We start from the raw sequence: 21,677 nt of genomic DNA, 5'->3' as shown, positions 1-21,677 counted from the left end.
ATAAAAAAAATCCAACATTAATTTCAAAAGTTATAAGGGGTGTGAACCAATCATGAGACGACACGTCAGAATTCCCCTGCACCTCACTGGCACCATTACAATTCTCCTCCACTTTGAACCACCGTCAAAAAGCACACCGTTACTGGTAATCCACCTCAGCTCCACCTCTTCCTCCCTCAGCCGTGAAAGCGACTGCGAACAAAATATCTCTAATGTGCAATGTCACAAAATTCATAATCGGCTCAATTCTATATCTCGATCCATTTTCTTCTTCAAATGATTAAGCTTTTTGCGATTTATATCAATTTTGGGAATCGGGCGTGATCTTATGTTTATCGGGAACCAGTCGATTTGGCTCTAAAATACCAGCTAGTTTCCCGTTGAGCCACTGGAATCCAACCGCGGTTTTTTTGTGGTGGCGCCGGGTCAATTGTCTGAGATTTTGATGATTCAGCTTTAGTGGATATGCAAAAGGTAAAACCCTAGTTTTTTTCCCTCTTGTGTCTTCTTCATGAGTGTGTTTCGTGCGCATTTTGCTTGTGCTATGAGTTTTGCGTTTTTTTGTGGTTAATTTTGTGTAATGGGACTTGAATCATGCTGATAAGATTTGATCTTTTGTTTTCAGCTTAAATATTGGATCTTTGTTCTGTTTTATTTAAGAAGTGAAATTATTGCGACTTCATTCGGTTTCTTCTATTTTCTCCGCATTGCATGTTTGATTTGGTTGGTCGCTCATGGATTGACCTTTTCGAGCTACTTGGTAGTTGGTAGCGCTTAGTTGTGTATGATTTCTGAGTATTGATTGTTTGAATGTTTCTGAAAGCTTGAGATTCTTTTGAGAGTTTGTATATTCTTACTCCATTGCCTGTGAATGTGACTGTGGTCTCATTAGTGACCTGTGAGCTGACAATGGTGTTAGATGGTGAGAAATGCAGGTGATTGCTGTTTGCAGATGCTAAGATAGTTGATGGTCACCAGTATTAATGAGTTATGTTGGGATTAACCAAAATGTGGACGAAAGTCAGATAAATTGGATGATACAGGGTTATGGCAATATGCCTGTTGGGATTTTCTTGCGAATGGATTTATTAAGGTTTTGTCAGTACAACAATTACGTGTTGTAGAGATGATATCTTGAGCGTTTAATTGTCCAAGAGACATGTGCATGTGAAGTTTCTTTATAGACACTTGAGTTTTACCATTTTATGTATCCACTGAAAACAGCAGGATATTGTCCACAGGAAATTTTGGGTTAATAAATGCATTTCATCCAGTACCTCATTCGATCCAAAAGAGAAAGTAAAGGAAACAAGAAGAGAAAAATTTAAGGTTCTGTTCCATGTAATTTGTTCCGTCTTATAATTATAGTTTTTTTATAAGCATGCTAATCTGATTTTTACCCTTCTCGAGATATCTTCTTCGCATACTTCCTCATCATTGTATCTTCTTTGACCTATTAATTCACCTTCCTCAACAGAAGTGGCTTCCATTATTGGTTATATATTTGAGGATCTTGATTTGTCCCACTATAAATTAATATATCTACACCCACCATTCAATGTTTATATACCATTGATATTAATGCACTCACAGTTTTTATTCTGTACTTCATTCTAAGTGTTTCCTGGTAAATGAGTTAATGTTCACCAGTTGAAATGCGAACCTCCAATGTTACTTACCTGTTTGGAGATTGGAAGAGTTTAACAGGTTCCGTGCTTGTAAAATTGCTAGGGCAGTGTATATACTTTTTGCTTTATGTGTTCTGTGTTTTGCTTTGCTAATTTAACCGCTTTCCCTTTCTTTTCTTGCTCTTTAGGGCTCTAGTTGGATAACAGCTAGCTAATGCATTTGCTTTTAAAAAAAAATAACTACTTGTTTCTTTATATGTATTTGTCAGCACTTGCTCTGATCAAATATAAAGCACATTTGCATTGTGCCTATGTTTCATGGTCAATATAATCTACTTCGGGTGTATGTTTTTCTTATATTTTACTTTTGTTGATGAACGCAGTTAGTGATATGAATAGGGAAGAGTTGGGAAATATCATGACAGTGAGGACAAAACCAGCAGCTTTAGTGGTTGGCATAAGCAATGGTCATCAGGAAAATGAAGGAGAATCTAAGATGGAACCACATGTGGGATTAGAATTCAATACAGCTGAAGAAGCACAGGAGTTTTATAGTATGTATGCAACTCAGGTGGGTTTTAAAATAAGGATAGGACAGCTGTATAGATCAAGAGTTGACGGCTCTGTTATTTCCCGGAGATTTGTGTGCTCAAAGGAGGGATTTCAGACAAACTCCAGAACTGGTTGTCCTGCTTTCATAAGAGTGCAAAAGGTGGATTCTGGGAAGTGGGTTGTTGCCAATATAAAGAAGGAACATAACCATGAAGTTGAAGCCTCAGGAGAAATATGTCCTTCTCGGATACAGAGGAAAAGTTTTCCGACTCCAAGATCATCAACAGGTGGGGCTAGTCGGACAGGAATTAGATCACATGAAGATGATAGTCCATCTGCTGTGGTAGATATTAAGCGTCTTAAAAAGGAAGAGATGGACGCAGTTAATGGACCCTCAGGTGAACCTTCTAAGGGTCTTGAGTTTAATTCTGCCAATGATGCGTATAAATTTTACTATGCATATGCAACTAACATGGGGTTCAGAATTAGGATAGGTCAATTATTTCGCTCTAAACATGATGGCTCGATTACATCTCGAAGATTTGTGTGCTCCAAGGAAGGGCATCAGCACCCTTCTAGAGTTGGTTGTGGAGCATACATGAGAATACAAAGACATGAATCGGGAAGGTGGGTAGTTGATCGTCTTCAGAAGGAACACAATCATGCACTTGGCAGTCCATTGGATCCTAATAGAACAGTTAATGGTACGCCAAAGGGGTGCAGAGAGGAAGGTAGTAGTGTGTTGGAGAATTTGGATTTGGTTGAAACAAATGGAGGCCTCAGCCTAGTCAAGCGAGGCAGAGAGAGTAGGATTGATAATGATTGGTATAGTGTGCTACTTGAGTATTTTCAATCTCGGCAAGCTGAAGAAACAGGGTTTTTTTATGCGGTGGACATGCGGGAGGGTAAAGGCATGAACCTTTTCTGGGCTGATGCACGATCTAGATTTTCATGTGCTCAATTTGGGGATGCAATCGTGTTTGATACAACATACAGGAGAGGTAGTCATTCCGTGCCATTTGCTTCATTTGTTGGTATCAATCATCATAGGCAACCAGTACTGCTTGGTTGTGCTCTAATTGCTGACGAATCTGAGGAGTCATTTACTTGGATCTTTCAGGCTTGGGTTAGGGCAATGTCAGGTTGTCGTCCTGTATCTATAATAGCTGATCAGGACAGAGTCATTCAACATTCAATCGCACAAGTTTTCCCCGGGACACATCATCGATTTTCAGCATGGCAAATTCTTGCGAAGGAACAAGAGAATTTGGGTGCATTACTTTCCATGGATGCTGAGTTCAAATATGAGTATGAAGCTTGCATTTTTCAGAGTCAAACAGCTAGTGAATTTGATTTCTCTTGGAATATGCTTATGGACAAATATAACTTGTCCGATAATGCATGGTTTAAGGAGATGTATCAAATGCGTAAAAGTTGGGTTCCTTTGCACATAAAAGGAACATTCTTTGCGGGAATCCCTGTAGATGGGAGCTTAAAGTCGTACTTCAGTACATTTTTGACCGCCCAAACACCTCTCAATGAATTTATAGTGCGGTATGAGAAAGCTTTGGAAAAGCGCTATGAAGAGGAAAGGAAGGAGGATTATAACTCATTTAATATGCAAGTGGTCTTGCACACTAAAGATCCCATTGAGGAACAATGTAGAAGGCTATACACAATTACAATGTTCAAAGCGTTCCAAAAGGAGCTTTTGGATTGCTACAATTATGTTGGGACCAAGATTAATGTGGAAGGTGCAATCAGTAGATATCTGGTGCAAAACTGTGGAAATGGGGATGAGAGGAACACAGTTGCCTTTAATGCATCAAACTTGAATATCAGTTGCAGTTGTAAAATGTTTGAGTTTGAAGGCGTACTTTGTAGACACACATTGAAGGTCTTCCAAATAATGAACATAAGGGAGCTTCCATCTCGCTATATCTTACACCGGTGGACTAAAAATGCAAAATTTGGCATAATGCGGGACTCTGATTCATTAGGTGGTTCCCAAAACTTTAAGGCCTTGATGTTGTGGAGTTTAAGGGAAGAAGCTCGTAACTATATTGAAGCAGGAACAGCATCCTTGGAAAGATACAAGCTTGCATTTGAGATCATGCAGGAGGGTAGAAGAAATTTCTGTTGGCAGAACTAGAAACATAACTCAAAACGCAGGTTAGAAATGTCTCTTCGTTCAGTTTCAGCTATGTAATTATTTAGAATCATTTCCCTTTATCTGTAAACATATATTAGAGCTGAAAATCTTGGCTCCGATTCTATTTTTTAATCGGTCAAGCTGTGCTTGAATCAAACTGTTCTCTAACAAGATGATGATATGTGCATATGTTTCACATTATTGTACAAGAATTTGCATTTTCATCATTGAATATCATGTGGGTTTCACCGTCTCCATAATAGTGATCTTGCCAAGAACCCATACCTTCTTCCCCATTGCAATTCATCCCTTCTTCTCCATCTTCAGCATCTTGATCCTCATTCACCACAAGCTCTACTTTCTTCCCCGTCTTCTTCTTCAGTTTCTTCAATACTTTCTCCGGATTGATCCTTCCTATCACCACCACCCTGTCATTCGCCATGTCAGTCATTAACGTCTCCACACCTGTTCCACCATGCCAGCCACATATCAGAACCAGGTATGTCATTCTGCATATTACCTAGTCCTTTATAATGCTGCTAGCCACGTTAAGTGCTTTTTTCTTGTTCATCGTTCAAGAATATATGTATGTTCACATCTTGTTGATTCAAGATGTATGTATAATTTTCGGAAACGTGTTGTGCTCTTGATATAAGATTTGTAATGTGCAGCCTAGAGATAAAGGGGAATGATGAAACCTTTGAGTTTGGAAATGGCTTTGGCAACTCTTCTTTCACAGGCATTACAATGCATAGGAACCTTGAATTCTGCCTCCACAACCTGTTGATTTGAATTGTCCCAGAATTCATTTTGTCACTTTTATTACAGAACCATACATCCAAAATTTCTAAATCACATGTATATATGTATTTTTGTATGTATGTATCTTACTTCGTCTGCTTTCTTCATTTGGTCAGCCATTGAGAAATTCTTGGAATTGAAGAAGAAAGAAATGAATGATTATAGGCAGGAATCTAGTGGAAGTTCTAGATGGATATTTTTTTTTCTTTCTCTCTTTACTTTTTTGGGAGGGGGAATACAGTTATTTCAGTTATTTAGATGGCCCATCAAATATTGTTGTGAATTAATTTTTTGTGTTGTGAGTGTGCATTTATTTCTTTGATATTAATTGTTTGTTTTAATTTTATTTTTATATCTATTTCAACTCAATACTTTATTCTTAGGTTATTAGTCCCTATTCGGAGATTTATAAACTATATTAGAAAAATAGTGAATGCTAATTGGATTTTATTAGAGCGGAAGTTTTTGCCTCTATTATACATATTGCATGTATTGAATCAAATTCTTATAATTATTTATTAATTAATTTTATCTTTCTCAATCGTGATTCATAATTGAATCGACAATCTCCCAAACACATTTCATCAAATCAACCTCGAAGAAACAAAACCAAAATATTCATCACGTGCTTTAACCAAGATCAAATGAAACCAAATCACATTTTCATAAGTTGAAATCAACATTCCTTTGTAAACCCTTTCAAAAATAAAATAAAATTGCACACTTCTACATCCCTTGAAATGAATTGATAAACAAGGTTGTGACTAAGAAAGTGAGAATCTAAAAATCAAGTCGTGACTATTATTATCAGCAATCACTCTAGCTATCCAATCTCTTTAAAATTTAATTGATTTCTCTCTCTTCCGCATCATCAATATCTATCACAACCCAACCACATTCATTTTGAGAGATTTATTCATGACCATTCCAACCATCCAGCCACAAATATTAAAATTTCATCTTAACATCTAAAATAAATATATAAAATCAATTAAAACTTTACAAGTATCAAATATCAAAAAATCATGTGGCAGATCGATCATTGTCACTGTTATTTGTAGTCTTAGACATCGCCAACTCCCAGGTGGATTGCTACAGTGCAGAACAGCTGAGTTTCACTAACTAGTATCAATAATATCTCCAAAGTTCTCTGAGGAAAATTTCAATCAAGAATCAATGCTACCATTCTTAAAATTAAAAATAAATAAATAATCATGAAATGGGATTTTTTTTCCTTACTAGCTTTGATGATCCTGTACTGCCTATATCCATCTCTTTGCATGCAAACCTGCAACATAAAACAAAAGAAAAATTTTAAATAAAATGAGTTGGGTTAGAAGCTAGTGTAGCTGTGAAAATCCAAAATCAAGAAAGTACTCTTCTTTATATTTGTTTTTAAAATTAAACTTCATCCGTCTTAATTCAATAGGCCAACACGGATGTTCTATCAAAACAACGAAAGAAGAGAAAGTAGTGTAAAAAAAAAGAAATCAAGATGGCATTACCCCATTGCTAGAAAAGTAAGCAGACAAGAAATAAGAGAGGAAGCAGCAGCTGCATGAAGATTTGGAGCATTCCATTCCAAGACATTGTGGATTCCAGTAATGGAAGTGGTGAATCCCACAATCCCAGCTATGAGAGAGACTATCACCACAAATCCAGTAGCAACATTCCCAAATGGATAGTATATTGGAAATATCTTAGCTGGAAGAGACAACACAGATGCTGCAAAAAAAAAAAAAAAAAAAAAGAGATGATCAAGATTGCTTTTTTACTATGATGATGATCATGGGTGATGCAAGAAGATCCAATGGTACCCGTGTCGTGGGACTTGTCGATGGCGTGGTTGACGGCCCATGCTGCGATGGAGACGATGACGAAGTAGAGGAAGCCATTGAGAGCTAGGAAGATGACTGCTGCACATTTGCTTGCACCATAAGGCTTGCCTTCCTTAGAAGGCTTGCCTTTCTCAGAAGCCATGGCCTTGTCTTTCTCAGAAGCCATGTTTTCCTCAGAAGCCATGCCTTTTTCTCAAGGTTTTTCAACTACTTCTTGTTAAGCATTTCTTGATTTATGACAGAAACATATATGCATATTACAAAGAAAGAATGTTCCTTTCTTTGTGAAGAAAACATTCTCTTGCTTTTGATTGAAAGAAGTGGAGTGTCTTTGTGTTCAATGAAGTGGAGTGTCTTTGCCTCATTTGGAGGAAAAGAATTTTTCTTGAACAAAGTTGCACCTTTAATGGGAGTCACAGCTGAAGTTTTAAAATGTTGCAAATAATTAAGTATATGACCTTTCTATTTGTTGCAATTAAAAAGACTCAATTTTTAGTGATCCAAACTTCCATTTCCAAGCAAATCTCCATTTCAAAGCCCTTGATTCGAGAAATTAAAGGCTGAATTTTGATGGTCTCGAAAAGAGGAGCATTTTAATAAAATGACGAACTATTTCGAAATTTTAATTTTAATTACCATGATTTTTGAAGTGCTATTTTTTCAATTTTTACAATTTCATCCCTTTAAATTTTTTTCAGTCGCCCGAGTGATGAGTTGGAACTTGCGTGGATTAGTAATGACAGTGTCGCTTTAGTGAAGCTTAAACGACATCGTTTCATACAATTTCAGTTATTTTTTCTTCATACTATAAAGAGAGTATATCCTGAATCTGCACCCTAATTAATTTCCAATATTCAACAATTTTATTGCAAACGACGTGGTAACATGAACATTGCAAACAATTTCATTGTTTGCAACATTTTCAAAATCACATCATATATGTAATTGCAAATTAGTGTCAAATTAATCCTAATTTTTTCTTAACTTGAAAAATCCTGTCTAGTTTGATGCTATCCTCTCAGCAAAGCAATGTCTGAATTTCATTTCCATGGCAAGAAAATGGCAATAATGAAAGCAGAATAGTCTGAAACTGGGCAACAACATTCAAGAATGCTAGGAACTCTTTGAGCTTAGGCATACACCACAACTCATTTTCAGTCCCTTATTTACAAGGACCTCTCTAAAGGGATCTAAACAGAAAAACACAGCAAGATTTTTGCATCCCAATCTCATCTCATGTCTCACCAACTTCCCTCGCTGTTGGGCCGTCGCACGGTTCACACCTTCAACGACAACTTCTGCGCTGCAAGAGCCTCCGCCTCAAGAGTCGGCTCCCACAGCAGCGTAGTCTCAGCGAGCAACGCAGTCACCACGTACGGATCCATGTTTGAAGCCGGGCGCCTGTCTTCCAAGTAACCTACATCACAACCCAAAAAAAAATTCATGATGCAGCTGCTTCATCAAGATCATTCTCATTCTCATTCAAGATTTGTACCTTTGCCATTCTTCTCAGTGTCACGCCCCACACGAATAGAGCAGCCGCGGTTAGCAACACCCTGCAGATTTATTCATAAGTTCAACAACTTCTTCTTCTTCTTCACTATAAGTGAATTATGATATATTTGCAGACGAAGGCCAAACTTCGTGTATTTTACAGCAAACGTGCGTACCCATGAGAAGGAGTCGATGCTGGCAGTTTCGTGCTTTCCTGTCAACCGTCTCTCGTTCCCTTCTCCGTATGCACTGATGTGATCCTTGTGACGAAGGGAGAGGTTCAAAATCGCCTTCTTGATCACTTCAAAACCGCCTTCTTCTCTCATGCTCAGGGTGCTGGAATCCAAAAAAAAAACTCATGTATAAGAAATCACATCTACACTTCTTCCAACTCCCATAAAACTTAAAAAGATTTAATCTTGCATTGGCCCAACAATACCTATAATTGGTGTGACATCCTGCACCATTCCAGTCACCCTAACATCAAATGATCAAGAACAGATCAGCTCCCTATAAATAGTTAATACTAATTTGAGTTATACATATCAAAGAAATTGACAGTACATCTATTGGTTTTGGATCTAAAGTCAGCACAACTCCAGCTTGCTCTGTGATTCTCTGTCAAGACATACAACAGCAAAGTTAAACATAACAACAACCTTGTTTACTGATCTCAAGAAACGTACGAAAAACAATGGCGTACCTCAAGCAGGTACCTCGCGCACCAGATGTGATCTCCGGCTTCAATTCCGACACTTGGACCAACTTGAAACTCCCACTGCAAGAATCAAGCAACATTAGTACTCTATAGCAAGATGAATGTGTGTGTGTGTGTGTGTGTGTGTTTGGGATGAAACAAAGATGAATTGAGGAAATATACCTGGCCTGGCATAACCTCCCCATTAGTACCACTGATATTGATCCCAGCATACAAGCAAGCTTTGTAGTGAGCATCGGATATGTCGCGTCCAAACGACTTATCTGCTCCAGCGGCGCAGTAATAAGGCCCCTAAAATGGATATTTCAGCAGCATTATATGAATGAAGAAACGCGATTTCCTTCTCTCAACCAATAAACGGAACATTTGGGCACGAACATAACGCGTAATATTGTGGTAAAGATCACTACCTGAGGACCAGGGTAGCCTCCAACAGGCCATCCAAGAGGCCATTTCACATTGGTTTGGAGTAAGGTGTATTCTTGCTCAATTCCAAACCTAATATTCAATTTTCAACAGTAAAAACTGATCACAATCCAGATATGAAACACCAATGCCACTAAGGCCTCTATGCTATGAACACATATCACTTAATAGAGACGATTTTCTCGTGTGAGACGCAGAAATTTACCACGGAACCTCAGCTACAACCTTGGGGTCACTGAAGACCTGAGCAGCTTTGGCACGCTTGTTTGTAGGAATGGGCTCGCCTGCGGGCGTGTATGTATCACATATGACCTGTTCCAAGCCACACACATTCAAGAAAAACGCGTAGATTTTCACAAAAAAACAGCATACTACTACAACAGAATCAGCATTAGAGCTCAAGCCCAACACATTGCACTCACCAAGATGTTGTTGCCACCGCGAAAAGGGTCCTTGAAAATGGCTTGAGGGCTGCAATACACAGACAAAAGGAATTACATTCAAGATTCAACCAACACAAGATATATGGAAATACTAACTGATTTTCTTGGGGGGTTCGGGGGGGGGGGGGTTGTGATTTTGATTATTACTATAGAATAACTTCACTATCCTCTCCAGGGGCCTGTCCTGTACTCGATCCATCGTAGTTCCATTTAGGAAGCTCGGATGGATGCTCAACGGGCTTCGATAAGGTCTAAACACAACACAACAACAACAACAACAACGACAACAAAATAAATGTAAACAAATATATGGATTCTCATCTACTGCATATGAATAAGAGAGAGGAATGTAAACTAGATCACTGCATTGTGTACCCTTGATTTGCTACGAACATCGATTCCTGACCCTCCAATCCTGCCACAAAAAGGATAGTAAACAATAGAAAAGAATTGAAGTAAACTGCAACTAAAATTTAAATATGAAAAGAGACATATATATACCAAATGTATTCAGCAATGATCTTATCAGTGTATGGAGTCACATCCAAGTTGAGCAACTGCTCCATGCGGTTAATGGTGCCGCTGTCGGAGCTAGAAGCAAACACTCTGAATTTAGCAGAGGTTTTGATGGAAGCTTTCTTGTTCTGTTTCAGAACAAGAGAGCTCCACATTTTTGAAGTCAATGGAGTAACATCGCTTGAGTTCTTTGCAGTTCTCATCTGCCATTGTGCTGAAGGAGCCAAGATTTGTGCCATTTTCAAGGAAAAATAATGCCAACTGAAAAAGTTCAAACACAGCAAACTAGTAAGCTCACTAATTCAGCACCAACTATTAAGTGGACTTACATTACATGCACATAAAATGGATGAAACACTGATATAAAACTCAACTGCAAAAAGTATAATTTAGTACCTTAAGAGAGGGAGAGAGAGAGAGATGAGAGCAACTAGTTTACAAGTGTTATAAAAATGGATGGAGGTTAAGGAAAAGAGAAGAGGAGATTCCTTGGCTTTTGCTTAGTAGATAGGGGTATGCATTGAGTGGAGGAAATTTGTTTTTGGGTATCTTGGAACCCTGAGGTTCACCAAGAAAGTTACCTAAATAATATAAAGAATTAAGATAAGGCTTCTCTCTCTGACATGTGCTACATTGAGATACAAACACAAGTTGAATATATAATAATTTTGGGCCATTGACAACTAAAGGTATTTAATTGATGACTGCAAAACTAAGCTTTCCTAATTTCAAACCTATTATTGTTTAATGCTGGTCAGATAAAAGGTATACACTGTCACTGACCCCTTCAGTACACCCAACACACACACACACCCCTCCACCCCCTACCCCCCAACACCCAAAAGTCAAAAAAGAAATAGAAAAGAAAAAAGCCCAGAAAAACCCTTCATAATCTTGAATTATTCTACTCATAAATTCATAAAAGGTCCAATCTTTTTTCCCTGTGCTATGAAATCCAACACTTTTCAGCTGTCTGCACCAACTACACCAAATAAGTAAATTAATTGAGAGTGAAGATATATCAAAACAAAAACAAGAAAACCCAAGAAGGCCATCTCTAATCATTAATTTTAAAAAGTATTATATCAAAACACAAACAAGAAAACCCAACAAGGCCCTTCAAGAAAGTTCGAATCTTTTTTCCTGTAATATGAGAGCCAACGCATTTGGATTATCTGCACCTACTGTACCAGAGAATAAATGGAGAGTGAAGATATATCAAAACTACCAAAAAACAAGAATTATTACTTAAAAAGGAATTAAGTGACACTGATATTGAAACTAAAAATTCCTAAAGATGTCACTTGTTGGTATGGCAGGTGTTGGATTAACAGCCAAGCATCCAATAGTAATCATCCAATCAATATTTACTGTTTTTGGTTTGAGTTTTTTGCTTCAAAAATCAACTTGTTTAGTTTCTTCCAGGAACACATAATAAATGAAATATTTTTTGGGATACATTTAATTGTTAATTCCTCGTAGATATTACTTTAACGTACACATATATAAAACAAATTTCAAGTCTTACAAAAAAACAAAAAAACACACAAATTTGAAGTGTACAAAATCAGAGTATAGCTCAACTGCAAATTGTTCCACCATTATTGTCATTTTTGTTGTTGTTTTTTTACGTTTGCTCACTGATGTAGTACAAATATTTATTTCCTCATATGTGTAAAAATATCTTGTTTTATGATACTATACTCGATGTGTCATAATTCTTACTGTCTTAAAAAGAAACTGGGTAAGAATAATAATGCTAAAAGAATACGGTCAATAATTGAGCTCCGAAAATTAGATTTTATTTTAATTTGGTTGGACATTATCATGGCACGTGTTTGTTTAATCATTAATGATTTCAAGTCTGAATCTTTTGCGAAGTCGTTTGGCACATTTTCGTTAAAAAAATGATATTAACTTAATTTCCCCCAATTAACCATCTTTGTTATATCTATGACATTTCAATATTTAATTTACTTTAAAATACAAGGTCCTTTATAAAAAAATGTTTCATTACGTATTATACAAATGTTTGGGAATCTGTATACCATCTCTTAGGTGGGAGATTTAATATACGTCATAATTATAATTATGTCATGTATTAATTTCTTAACAAACTAAACTACCATAAATTAAATTAATAAATGAAACTACCAAAATTTAACTCTTTTATCATATTTTATATATATAACATATAATTTAATACTCCCTCCGTCCCACGAGTCTTGACACGTATTTCTTTTTGGGTCGTCCCACGAATCTTGACACATTTCCAAATAAGGTAATAATTGGAGTATTACTTTCTCTCTTCTACTTTATCACTTTTATTATCTTCTCTCTTCTACTTTATCACTTTTATACTTTATTACGTACACACTTAAAACATTAATCTACAACTCCTTAATTCTCGTGTCGAAACTAAATGTGTGAATATTCGTAGGACGGGGGAGTATATCTAAAGCACGTCACTCCAATCTGCCGTTTCCATACAAAAAGTAGGCTTGGTCGTTGGGCCAAACCAAGCTAAGGTTAGCTTACTAAGCCCACAAAAAAGAACTTATTAGTATTGGGCCATTGACAACTAAAAGTTTCTCATTGATAATTACAAGGCCATTTCAAACTAAGCTTTTCTAATTTCATATCCATTTGTTTAATACTCCTTGTCAAAAAGATTAAAATTTTAGAATCAGATTATTTTCCTAAGACAGAATCTGTGCGAAATAAACGGACCCACAAAAGAAAAAAGAAAATCCAAGAAGGCCCTTCAAGATCTTGAATTACTCTCTACTCATAAATTCATAAAAATGATCAATTAAATAATTTAATGCCATTAAATGATATGGGTGACACTGATATTGAAAGAAGACATTTTATAAAGATGTCACTCGTCGATATGGCTGGTGTGGGATTAATAGCCAAGCAACTAAAAATTCAATCAGAGAATTCAGAGATTGTTGTTGAAGATGCTGACATTCTCTTGCAATTTTGGGACCATTTTTTTTTTTTTTTTTTGTAACAACTCCTTTTGACTTCTCAATTTTGAAACCATAGATCTTAGATGTGCAAATCAGTGTTTATTAATTACCACTTATTATGTGTTTATAAACAATTACAAGCACTTGCATGCAATTATCACATTCTTTAGAATATATTTTTTATTAAGTGTAGCATAAGTCTTTGTCTTTTACATTTTATGATTTTTATGGAGTTATTAACTACAAGAAAGTGACACTTATTTAATTTATCGGCCATAGAAATAAATGAGAATGCTACAAAAGAATGAAAAGAAAGTGCTATTTTATTAAATGAAATATAGAATGTGTTGTACAACAATGAAATATCTGTTAGATAGAAAAATCAATTAAATAAGTTTTTATGATATTTTTTGAAGGGAATAAATTTAAGATATTATTGATTGGACTATATCGGTCCCAACACTCATTTATGAGACTGAAAACATGGAAAGAGGGCTAAACAACCCCATTTTGAAGTGTACAAAATCAGAGAAATTAATAAATAACAGATCAACTGCAAACTTAATTTTCCACCAAATTTTTTTGTTTATTTATTGTTGTTGTAATTGCAAGCAAACACTTCAATCCAAAATTATCAAGGAAAACTTGAAAACAAATGAAAATAAAATTAAGGTTTGACGTAGAGAAAGAAAAATAATGTACATAAAATTAAGCCAAAAGAATCTCAAAATAAATTTAATTTGAATCCAACAAGTCCAGTCAGCATGTATTGTATTTGTAAACATTATTTATCAAAAAAAATTATGTTATGTACATGTGTTTAAATGTTACGATTGAAATAAAAATTGTAGTCAAACATAAATTGACAAAAGTTGGAAGGTCAAAGTGTAATTTCCAGAAAATTTCATGCTTTTTTTAAAAGAAATTAACAACAAAAAAACAAAATCAGAAGAGCCGGATTCCAGTTCGAGTCTCTCTCTTTCTCTCTCTTCTGAGAAGAAATAGAAACGTCATAAACCGTGCTGCTTTTTGAGCCCTTTTTTAATACTATGTGACGATACACATACACACACAGATACTTGTATATCAAAATTTCTGTTTTAATTGCATGATTTATTTGGTATATTTTTTTCTATAATTCGAGAAGAAGTAAGGGGTGGTCAGGAAAGATCTTGATTGCTTGAATCTCTAATGGAACAGCTCATCAACTTCATTATAAGACCGCCCAGGTGAGAAAAATCAAATCTGTAAATATTTTGCAGTGATTTTTGTGTTTGTTTAATGATTTCAAGTTTGAATCTTTTGCAAAGTCTGATGTGAATTTCGGTTATTTTCATGTGCTGTGTGAGCTTGGATTTACTGTCTGAATTTCGTGTCCATATTTGTTAGTGGGAATTGTATATCCCACCTTTATGTGATTTTTATTTCCGTTTAACTAATTTTTACTAATATGATATATTTTCCTTATTTGCTTTGATCTCACAATTGTCTGTATTTGGTGGGTTGGGTATTTGCGAAATTCTGTATCTGAATTGGGGTTGTGGATTCTGAAATGCAGTGTTGCTGAAGTTTTTCTTTTTCTTTTATTTTCTTTACGTTTTGCTGAATTAGGATAATGTGTATGTGTATTATCAGCTGAAATCTGAAGTCTTGATCTTGTACTTATCTGAGTAATAAATTTTTAGGGCAGGTTGCAGGCTTGATTGAAATCATTAATTGAGATTCAAATCTTCATCTTACTCTTGATTAACGAAGAATCCTTGACAGAGTTCATGCCCTTTTAGCATATTTAAACATAGTTTCATTTATTTCATGAGATTAACTACTCGATGAACTGCATATATCCCTAATTTGGATTTGCATGACGGAGCATTCAAAGGTGTTTCTTTTTCTGTGGGCATTGTTTAAGTCAGGATTTTCCTGCATTTGGAAGGATTCTGGTCCTGCATCAAACCCTCTTGAACATAGTGCAGTCTGTTTTAGCTGAAGGATAAGATATAGAGCATATATGTATAGATAAATTAGACAGAAACTGGTTCTAGATGTAAAGAATGCAGTATTATAATGGCTGAGTTTGCTGTTTTCTCTAGTTTATTTGATGGACTAACCAACTGACTTGCCTTCCTTTATCTGGATTGCAGAGCTGAATACAATCCAAAAAATGATCTGTTAGATCAAGAATTTTTGCTAAAAGGCAAGTGGTACCAGAGGAAAGATTTGGAGGTAAGATGAAATAAACATGTGATACTCTGGTTCCTCTCTCTCTTTCTCTACCTTTTTACATGCCATTCACCTGTGTTGGCACTCTACCCCCTGGTAATAGTATCACCAATTTTTTCAAAAAATTTACTAGTGATCTTTCACTAGCTATTCTCAAAAAAAAAAAGAAACAAAAAAAATCTTTCACTAGCTGGTCGGTTAGGATGCTACATGTTGAGAGTCTTCTGACTATAGCTTGTTGCTGCTAAATGAAGAGCCATAAATAAAGGAAGCATGGAGGGCTGTAGGATCTTCTGCAATCAAATCGGAGAATAATATCATTGATACTTCATGTACCAGATTGGTCTTCTCTCGTTATTTGACTCCCTTCAGCATGGCTATTAGCTGTTCTTATGTATAGCCATCATAACACATCAGTTTTCTCGTTGCCAGCTAGTTCTAGAACTTTTATATTCTTCCTTTAGATTGATTCTCGCTGACATACTTGCCTATGTTTATACATGTTGTATATGCTGCTACTGGACTTTCTTATTCTTTCTTGATGTCATGCCAAGGGCTTCATATTGGGTATAAAATTGATTTTCCAGCTGGTTTTTCTTGTAACATGAGCTCACACTTAGATTTGTTATTCTTCCTCATTTTGGGCGGATTAGATAGACCTCGAAAACTTAAGAGGGAATCAAAAGTATGACCGATTAAAATATTTTGTGGAAGTGGGTCCTGTTTTTTCTTGAATAAACATCAGTTTTCTTGTTAGCTATTTATCAATTTGTCTTTTGTTTTTCATATCTTCCTCATTAGCTTGAGATTGAATCAATTAACTGGTATTTATGTTGTGGTTGATAGGCGAGTATTGGGTGTGACTTTCAATATTTTCCCTCCCAATCCAGAAACATTTAGTGAGACAAAGTGATATGTTTGTCCTGCAGGTTAAAAACAGCCGAGGAGATGTTCTGCAATGTAGCCATTACATGCCCGTTGTCCCTCCTGAAGGAAAGACACTGCCCTGTGTAATCTACTGTCATGGAAATAGGTTAGTTATTCTGATAAGTGGAGAAGTTTTCTGGTGGAAGTTCTGGAACCCTTTCATCAGCATTATTGGATTTGTTTGAATTGTATGATATTGTAATTGAGATTATGATAGATAAGTTCATTTTCATTGTGGCCAAATTGGTTCCGTTGAAGATTCTTTGATTTTACCACTTTACTGTTCCCTCTTCCATCAGCTCTGGCTGTTCTTGGATTTAGCTATAGCCATTTCCTTGCTTTTTGTTATACTCAGATTGCATATGTTGATGTTCTGCATGCCATCGTCCAGACTTACACATTAAATTTGTTGAAACTTTGTCCTTGTAAGTTTGAATGTGATGAGGGGGGGAGGTGAAAGGGCGTATATATCGAAACTATAAGTATTGACTGGGAGGCACAACTAACACTATATTGATTGGGTACGAGTTATGAGCATTTAGTGAATTGTCATAATCTTGATGAAGTGGTTCTCACTTTTTCTTTGACACTAAGCATATCGTGTGGAAGCTTCACGTTTAATTGTTCCCCTATATTCCAATTCTGTTCACGTATTAACTCTTTGTATGGGACTTCCTTCAGTGGTTGCCGTACAGATGCCAGTGAAGCTGCTGTTATATTATTGCCATCAAACATCACAGTTTTTACTCTCGACTTTTCTGGTTCTGGACTCTCTGGTGGAGAGCATGTTACTTTGGGTTGGAATGAAGTAAGTGGCCTGAAAGTCATCTCATCTTTGCTCATTTTCTCCTTACCTGATGACGTCTCACTATACATTACTGACAAAATTTGGTCTTTTTTTTGCAGAAAGACGATCTCAGAGCTGTGGTTGATTATCTACGTGCAGATGGAAATGTTTCTTTAATTGGATTGTGGGGCCGCTCCATGGGTGCTGTTACTAGGTCATTATGTTTTTTTTCTTTTTCTAGTGATGCTTATATACAAGTATCTTCTGTATTGCAAACTATGCTTCCATTACATTATAATCACTACGCTTAAAAAGTTTGAAGATTTGTGGTTACTTTAATAAAAGAATAATGATAATAAGATAACTTGAAATTTGATATTTATGTGCCAAAAGCTCCTAAATTTCTTTGCTTTCTAAATACTGCTATAGAATAAGAAAGAAAAAGGGCAGCATTTCTGGCTGTCTAGGTATATTCCATATTTGGTTGTTTCAAATTTGTAAAAGTCTAAATATCATTGCATCATTCTTTGCTCTAGCTTTCAGATTGCTAGATCTCCTCTTGTTAACATAGAAAATATTTGCTTCTTTCAGCTTGATGTATGGAGCCGAGGATCCTTCAATTGCAGGAATGGTTTTGGATAGCCCCTTTTCGGATTTGGTTGATTTGATGATGGAACTGGTTGATACATACAAAGTTCGGCTCCCCAAATTCACTGTAAGCTAACCAGTTTATCGAGCAAAATTTAGACTCCAATGTCACCTGAACATTGGTGTACTAATGCTAAATACTTTGCCTTCTTCCTTTTACTGATCAGGCTGTTCGTCGTCTTTTCTCTTATTGTAGGTTAAGTTTGCCATCCAGTATATGAGAAAAGCAATCCAGAGGAAGGCAAAATTTGACATTATGGAGCTGAACACAATTAAGGTATCTTATCTGAACATTCATTTCAAATCGCTAATGTCTTGCGCCACCGTAATTCTGATACATCCACTTTTTTTAATCATGTATGTTGTTTTACTTAAATATGGTATCTTCCTTGACCTCTTTGAATTGTTCTTTCAAAGAATCGGTTCGGTAACAGGCCTACAGGAGGCTGTGTTGGAAATAAAACTAATTCAACCCATCACCTGATGTTCTAACAAAACACGACATTTTACCATTTATGTTCTAGACTTACCAAACTGGAACTCCTATCTCATCTTCAGGTTGCAAAATCTTGCTTTGTCCCAGTTCTGTTTGGCCATGCCATTGAAGATGATTTTATACAACCCCATCACTCTGATCGTGTTTTCGATGCGTATGTGGTAATAATTCCACCTTGTGAAATCTTTTCCTTTTTTATGTTTTGCTTTTTTGGTTGATGGATATCATGCTCAACGTAGTTGTACAGTTGCCTTCTGGTTTTCTTCTGAGGTTTGCTATTGCAATTGAGCAATGCATTACAATTGTCTCATGCATTTTACGTTGCACCGGACATTGTTAGTTGGTCTAACCTTCTCGAATATGTAATTGGAGGTCTTAACTTTAATTTGATCTTTCTAATTTTGAGAAAAAAAAATATCCATTCACTCTAGAGATAATGTTGGCCTATCATCACTTTTTTTTTAATGAATGTTAAGCCACCTATGGTTGCCGGTTGTATGATTCTAGACATAGTTGTTATGGGTTTGGGAATCCCACTTTTTGGTCTTGAATCCAAATCTTTGTTCGTGTTGAGACATTCCAAACATTGATTAGTAAAATAGCAGGCCAGCCATTATCTTCAATTTTTTTATCTATTTATTGTGTTTCTATCTCAGTATTTACATAAAATTGTTCCACAGGGGGACAAGAATATTATCAAGTTCGAGGGGGATCACAACTCTCCCCGTCCTCAGTTTTATTTTGATTCTATTAGTATCTTTTTCAACAATGTATTACAACCACCCGAGGACGAAGGAGGAAGTAGATACTTCGACTTGAGTAACGATTATTTCCCCAGGGTAAATTGCTTGCTTTTCTTCTAGCTTTTTTCTCCTTTTATTTTAATTAAACTGGAGTTGATGTCGATACATCCTTTCTCGTTAATTTCAAAACCTTCAGGGTAGATGGAGCACAGTCCAGGACGTGGAGCTTTCAGATGAATTATTGGGTTCGCCTTCTGGTACTTATCGTATTGATACTTTTTTTTATTATAGTTTCATTTGTCGAGCAGAGTCAGCAGACATGCACTGGTTCATGTTTCGTCTAATTCAGGTCCGCCAGCTACTAGCACTGAGGATGCCATCAGGCAACTTCGCTCCAGGAGACCTATGAGTTCGACTGTGGTAAGTTACAGTTTCCAAGGAGTCAGAAACATTCGGTCGATAAACTATAACCTACATTTCATTCCTCTACTGAAAGAGCTTTCACTATCAAATTCTGTTTCGAGCAAGGAAGAATCAACGCCAGACATCTCATGAGTTGATCACTAAATTTCGGTATTTGCAGTTTATTTTAGGTTAGCTGGATAGTGATGGCTGATTGGTATGTTGTTATATTCCAGGTTCCAGCAGATATCTCGTCCAACGATAATCCACCTGATTCCGAGGTACCCGTCTGAAAACCAGAGCTTGCTTTCTCTGAAGTTTCCTTACATGTTTCTGCTGCATCGTTTGTACGTCTGTTTTACTAAGTGATTGTGGTCTATCAAATTGAATGCCGAAGGAAGTTACAATTTAGTTTAAACTTGTATTCCATTTCTGAGTTGTGAAATGGAGCTTCTATAGGGAAGTATTCATCCATATAAGTTCGAACGAGCTCTCTCCATATATGAAGAGGAGACGATCTAGCATTACTGCTAGTCGGGGTTGCCCCTTTTTAATGTATCTCATTGTAAATTTTCATACATTGGGGTATATCAGTTAAAATGGGGAAATAATAGGGTATAAACTCGTATTTACCCTCGATTAAACGATAGCATCGGGTCATGAACAGAAATGCAGTGTTCTGTTGTACAACCTGAATCATGCGGATCGTGTTTCTTCTGCAGGTGGAGAGTCGGGGCTCTGATGCTCAACCGTCGACTTCTAACATGATAAGCCTTGAATTCCCCAGAGATAGTCCGCATGGCTCGCTTGGGCCTGGATCAGTAGACGACGACGAATATGTCGAGTACTCTCTCGATATGTTGGCAGAATTCCCGAGCAATGTTGAAGAAGAAGAAAGGGTAAATGCAAGCAATGCTTTTAGATTGAGTTCTCCTTACTTTGATGGTCGTCTGCTGATATTGCTTAAACTGCTAGATGTTGATGGTGGCCATATTCGAGTCGTTGAAGGACTCGAAGGAACCATCACCGGACGTTGGCGGTAGTTCTCTCCCTAAACCGGAACCGGCACCAAAAGATGAACCAAAAGGCGCAATCTTATCACCGGAGACTCCTCCCCAAAATCCACCACCTTCCGAACCAGAAGCTTCCAAAACTTGCTCTCCTAGCGACACGTCCGCAGTAAAGGACCCGGTGGTCCCACAGACACCCCACGTTGATGCACCGTCGGATAACCATAGGGCATCGGATGTCGACATGGCTGACCGGACGAAAGTCACGGTGGAAGTCGAGAAAAACCCGACGAGCAATATCATAGACGGTTTGTTGCGCCGTTGGGACATCTTCAGAAACAGATGATTTAGGGTTGGAATTAAGATTGCATATGGTGAGAGTGTCTGAAATAGTTTAGCATTTGCAGCAAAACTGCTACCACTTTGAGATGTGATGATGATAGATATGATGTTCATTTGTTGTAACTATGGTTCATATTCTTTTTCACTCTTTTGTATAGGTGATGCAGATTTGTTTGACTCCTAATTGATCTTCAAATTATTGTTGCACATAATTTGACTTTGATGCTCCAGTTTGGGAAAAGTATATTAATCCTCTAATTAGCTTTATTTGTCATATAGAATAAATGATTTTATTAATTTATAATTATATCTTAATGAATAAAATAATATTTTTTATTATTAGATAATATTGATAATATTTAAAGTTAAACGTAAATTTAGAAATTTTGTTTACGTTCGATTAATCTTAATTAAAACAATTTAATTAGTGTGTATTAAAATGTTTGGTAGATAAAACTTGAGGTTGATTTGTCATGTGGATATATATACAAATAGTTTTCTTCTTTATGTGACATATCTTCTATGTCCAACTATTTAGAGCATCTTGAATGACTATATT

General features: G+C 36.4%; 5 protein-coding genes across 9 annotated transcripts; 2 read left to right on the top strand and 3 right to left on the bottom strand.

The window, feature by feature from the left end:
- The first annotated feature begins 85 nt into the window (after positions 1 to 85).
- On the top strand, positions 86 to 5,461 carry LOC130991577 (protein FAR1-RELATED SEQUENCE 7-like). 4 transcript variants are annotated; one of them, XR_009091160.1, is made up of 4 exons: positions 86 to 474; positions 2,012 to 4,352; positions 4,715 to 4,831; positions 5,004 to 5,461. XR_009091160.1 is itself a non-coding variant. In XM_057915867.1 (4 exons), exon 3 carries the CDS (start codon positions 2,020 to 2,022, stop codon positions 4,330 to 4,332), a length of 2,313 nt encoding a protein of 770 aa, XP_057771850.1. In that variant the 5' UTR covers positions 111 to 474; positions 1,242 to 1,329; positions 2,012 to 2,019; the 3' UTR covers positions 4,333 to 4,352; positions 5,004 to 5,461. The 4 variants fall into 4 exon arrangements, 2 of the variants coding, with proteins under 2 accessions (XP_057771849.1, XP_057771850.1); XM_057915867.1 differs by lacking the exon at positions 4,715 to 4,831 and adding an exon at positions 1,242 to 1,329 and having other exon boundaries at positions 111 to 474; XR_009091159.1 differs by having other exon boundaries at positions 2,012 to 4,831.
- Positions 4,526 to 5,253, bottom strand: LOC130993033 (heavy metal-associated isoprenylated plant protein 19-like). The gene is made up of 3 exons (XM_057917753.1): positions 5,224 to 5,253; positions 5,031 to 5,112; positions 4,526 to 4,797 (listed from the first exon to the last, which is right to left on the bottom strand). The coding sequence occupies exons 1-3, from the start codon at positions 5,251 to 5,253 to the stop codon at positions 4,526 to 4,528; spliced, it is 384 nt and encodes a 127-aa protein (XP_057773736.1).
- A 301-nt stretch (positions 5,462 to 5,762) lies between the features above and the next one.
- Positions 5,763 to 7,227, bottom strand: LOC130991580 (membrane protein PM19L). The gene is made up of 4 exons (XM_057915869.1): positions 6,951 to 7,227; positions 6,639 to 6,858; positions 6,373 to 6,421; positions 5,763 to 6,283 (listed from the first exon to the last, which is right to left on the bottom strand). Exons 1-4 carry the CDS (start codon positions 7,153 to 7,155, stop codon positions 6,197 to 6,199), a joined length of 561 nt encoding a protein of 186 aa, XP_057771852.1. The 5' UTR covers positions 7,156 to 7,227; the 3' UTR covers positions 5,763 to 6,196.
- A 764-nt stretch (positions 7,228 to 7,991) lies between these two features.
- On the bottom strand, positions 7,992 to 11,258 carry LOC130991576 (glutamine synthetase, chloroplastic). The gene is made up of 14 exons (XM_057915865.1): positions 10,965 to 11,258; positions 10,554 to 10,829; positions 10,428 to 10,467; positions 10,200 to 10,303; positions 10,032 to 10,080; positions 9,815 to 9,921; positions 9,594 to 9,681; positions 9,346 to 9,474; positions 9,169 to 9,243; positions 9,030 to 9,083; positions 8,905 to 8,942; positions 8,642 to 8,801; positions 8,467 to 8,527; positions 7,992 to 8,388 (listed from the first exon to the last, which is right to left on the bottom strand). Exons 2-14 carry the CDS (start codon positions 10,805 to 10,807, stop codon positions 8,249 to 8,251), a joined length of 1,299 nt encoding a protein of 432 aa, XP_057771848.1. The 5' UTR covers positions 10,808 to 10,829; positions 10,965 to 11,258; the 3' UTR covers positions 7,992 to 8,248.
- A 3,231-nt stretch (positions 11,259 to 14,489) lies between these two features.
- LOC130991575 (uncharacterized) lies at positions 14,490 to 21,327 on the top strand. Of its 2 annotated transcripts, none has more exons than XM_057915863.1 (14): positions 14,490 to 14,772; positions 15,685 to 15,766; positions 16,693 to 16,796; positions 17,372 to 17,498; positions 17,597 to 17,691; positions 18,069 to 18,192; positions 18,322 to 18,402; positions 18,684 to 18,782; positions 19,302 to 19,460; positions 19,561 to 19,621; positions 19,714 to 19,784; positions 20,003 to 20,047; positions 20,489 to 20,665; positions 20,742 to 21,327. In XM_057915863.1, the coding sequence occupies exons 1-14, from the start codon at positions 14,735 to 14,737 to the stop codon at positions 21,120 to 21,122; spliced, it is 1,644 nt and encodes a 547-aa protein (XP_057771846.1). In that variant the 5' UTR covers positions 14,490 to 14,734; the 3' UTR covers positions 21,123 to 21,327. The 2 variants fall into 2 exon arrangements, with proteins under 2 accessions (XP_057771846.1, XP_057771847.1); XM_057915864.1 differs by lacking the exon at positions 14,490 to 14,772 and adding an exon at positions 16,018 to 16,157 and having other exon boundaries at positions 15,707 to 15,766.
- The last annotated feature ends 350 nt before the right edge of the window (positions 21,328 to 21,677 follow it).

The sequence above is a fragment of the Salvia miltiorrhiza genome, chromosome 7 (assembly GCF_028751815.1).
Source record: "Salvia miltiorrhiza cultivar Shanhuang (shh) chromosome 7, IMPLAD_Smil_shh, whole genome shotgun sequence".
NCBI classification, from domain to species: domain Eukaryota; kingdom Viridiplantae; phylum Streptophyta; class Magnoliopsida; order Lamiales; family Lamiaceae; genus Salvia; species Salvia miltiorrhiza.
This window is presented reverse-complemented; position numbering and strand designations above follow the sequence as displayed.

Coding starts and splice junctions, on each gene's coding strand:
- LOC130993033 (XM_057917753.1), bottom strand. CDS start 5,253: ATGGCTGACCAAATGAAGAAAGCAGACGAA. Junction 5,113..5,223: donor AAATGAAGAAAGCAGACGAA/GTAAGATACATA, acceptor TCAAATCAACAG/GTTGTGGAGGCAGAATTCAA. Junction 4,798..5,030: donor AGCCATTTCCAAACTCAAAG/GTTTCATCATTC, acceptor ATGGTGGAACAG/GTGTGGAGACGTTAATGACT.
- LOC130991580 (XM_057915869.1), bottom strand. CDS start 7,155: ATGGCTTCTGAGGAAAACATGGCTTCTGAGAAAGACAAGGCCATGGCT. Junction 6,422..6,638: donor CTTACTTTTCTAGCAATGGG/GTAATGCCATCT, acceptor TTTATGTTGCAG/GTTTGCATGCAAAGAGATGG. Junction 6,284..6,372: donor GTACAGGATCATCAAAGCTA/GTAAGGAAAAAA, acceptor AATTTTCCTCAG/AGAACTTTGGAGATATTATT.
- LOC130991577 (XM_057915866.1), top strand. CDS start 2,020: ATGAATAGGGAAGAGTTGGGAAATATCATGACAGTGAGGACAAAACCA.
- LOC130991576 (XM_057915865.1), bottom strand. CDS start 10,807: ATGGCACAAATCTTGGCTCCTTCAGCACAATGGCAGATGAGAACTGCA. Junction 10,304..10,427: donor ATGTTCGTAGCAAATCAAGG/GTACACAATGCA, acceptor TGTTGTGTTTAG/ACCTTATCGAAGCCCGTTGA. Junction 9,682..9,814: donor GTTGTAGCTGAGGTTCCGTG/GTAAATTTCTGC, acceptor ATTGAATATTAG/GTTTGGAATTGAGCAAGAAT.
- LOC130991575 (XM_057915863.1), top strand. CDS start 14,735: ATGGAACAGCTCATCAACTTCATTATAAGACCGCCCAG. Junction 16,797..17,371: donor ATCTACTGTCATGGAAATAG/GTTAGTTATTCT, acceptor GACTTCCTTCAG/TGGTTGCCGTACAGATGCCA. Junction 20,666..20,741: donor ATGTTGAAGAAGAAGAAAGG/GTAAATGCAAGC, acceptor TTAAACTGCTAG/ATGTTGATGGTGGCCATATT.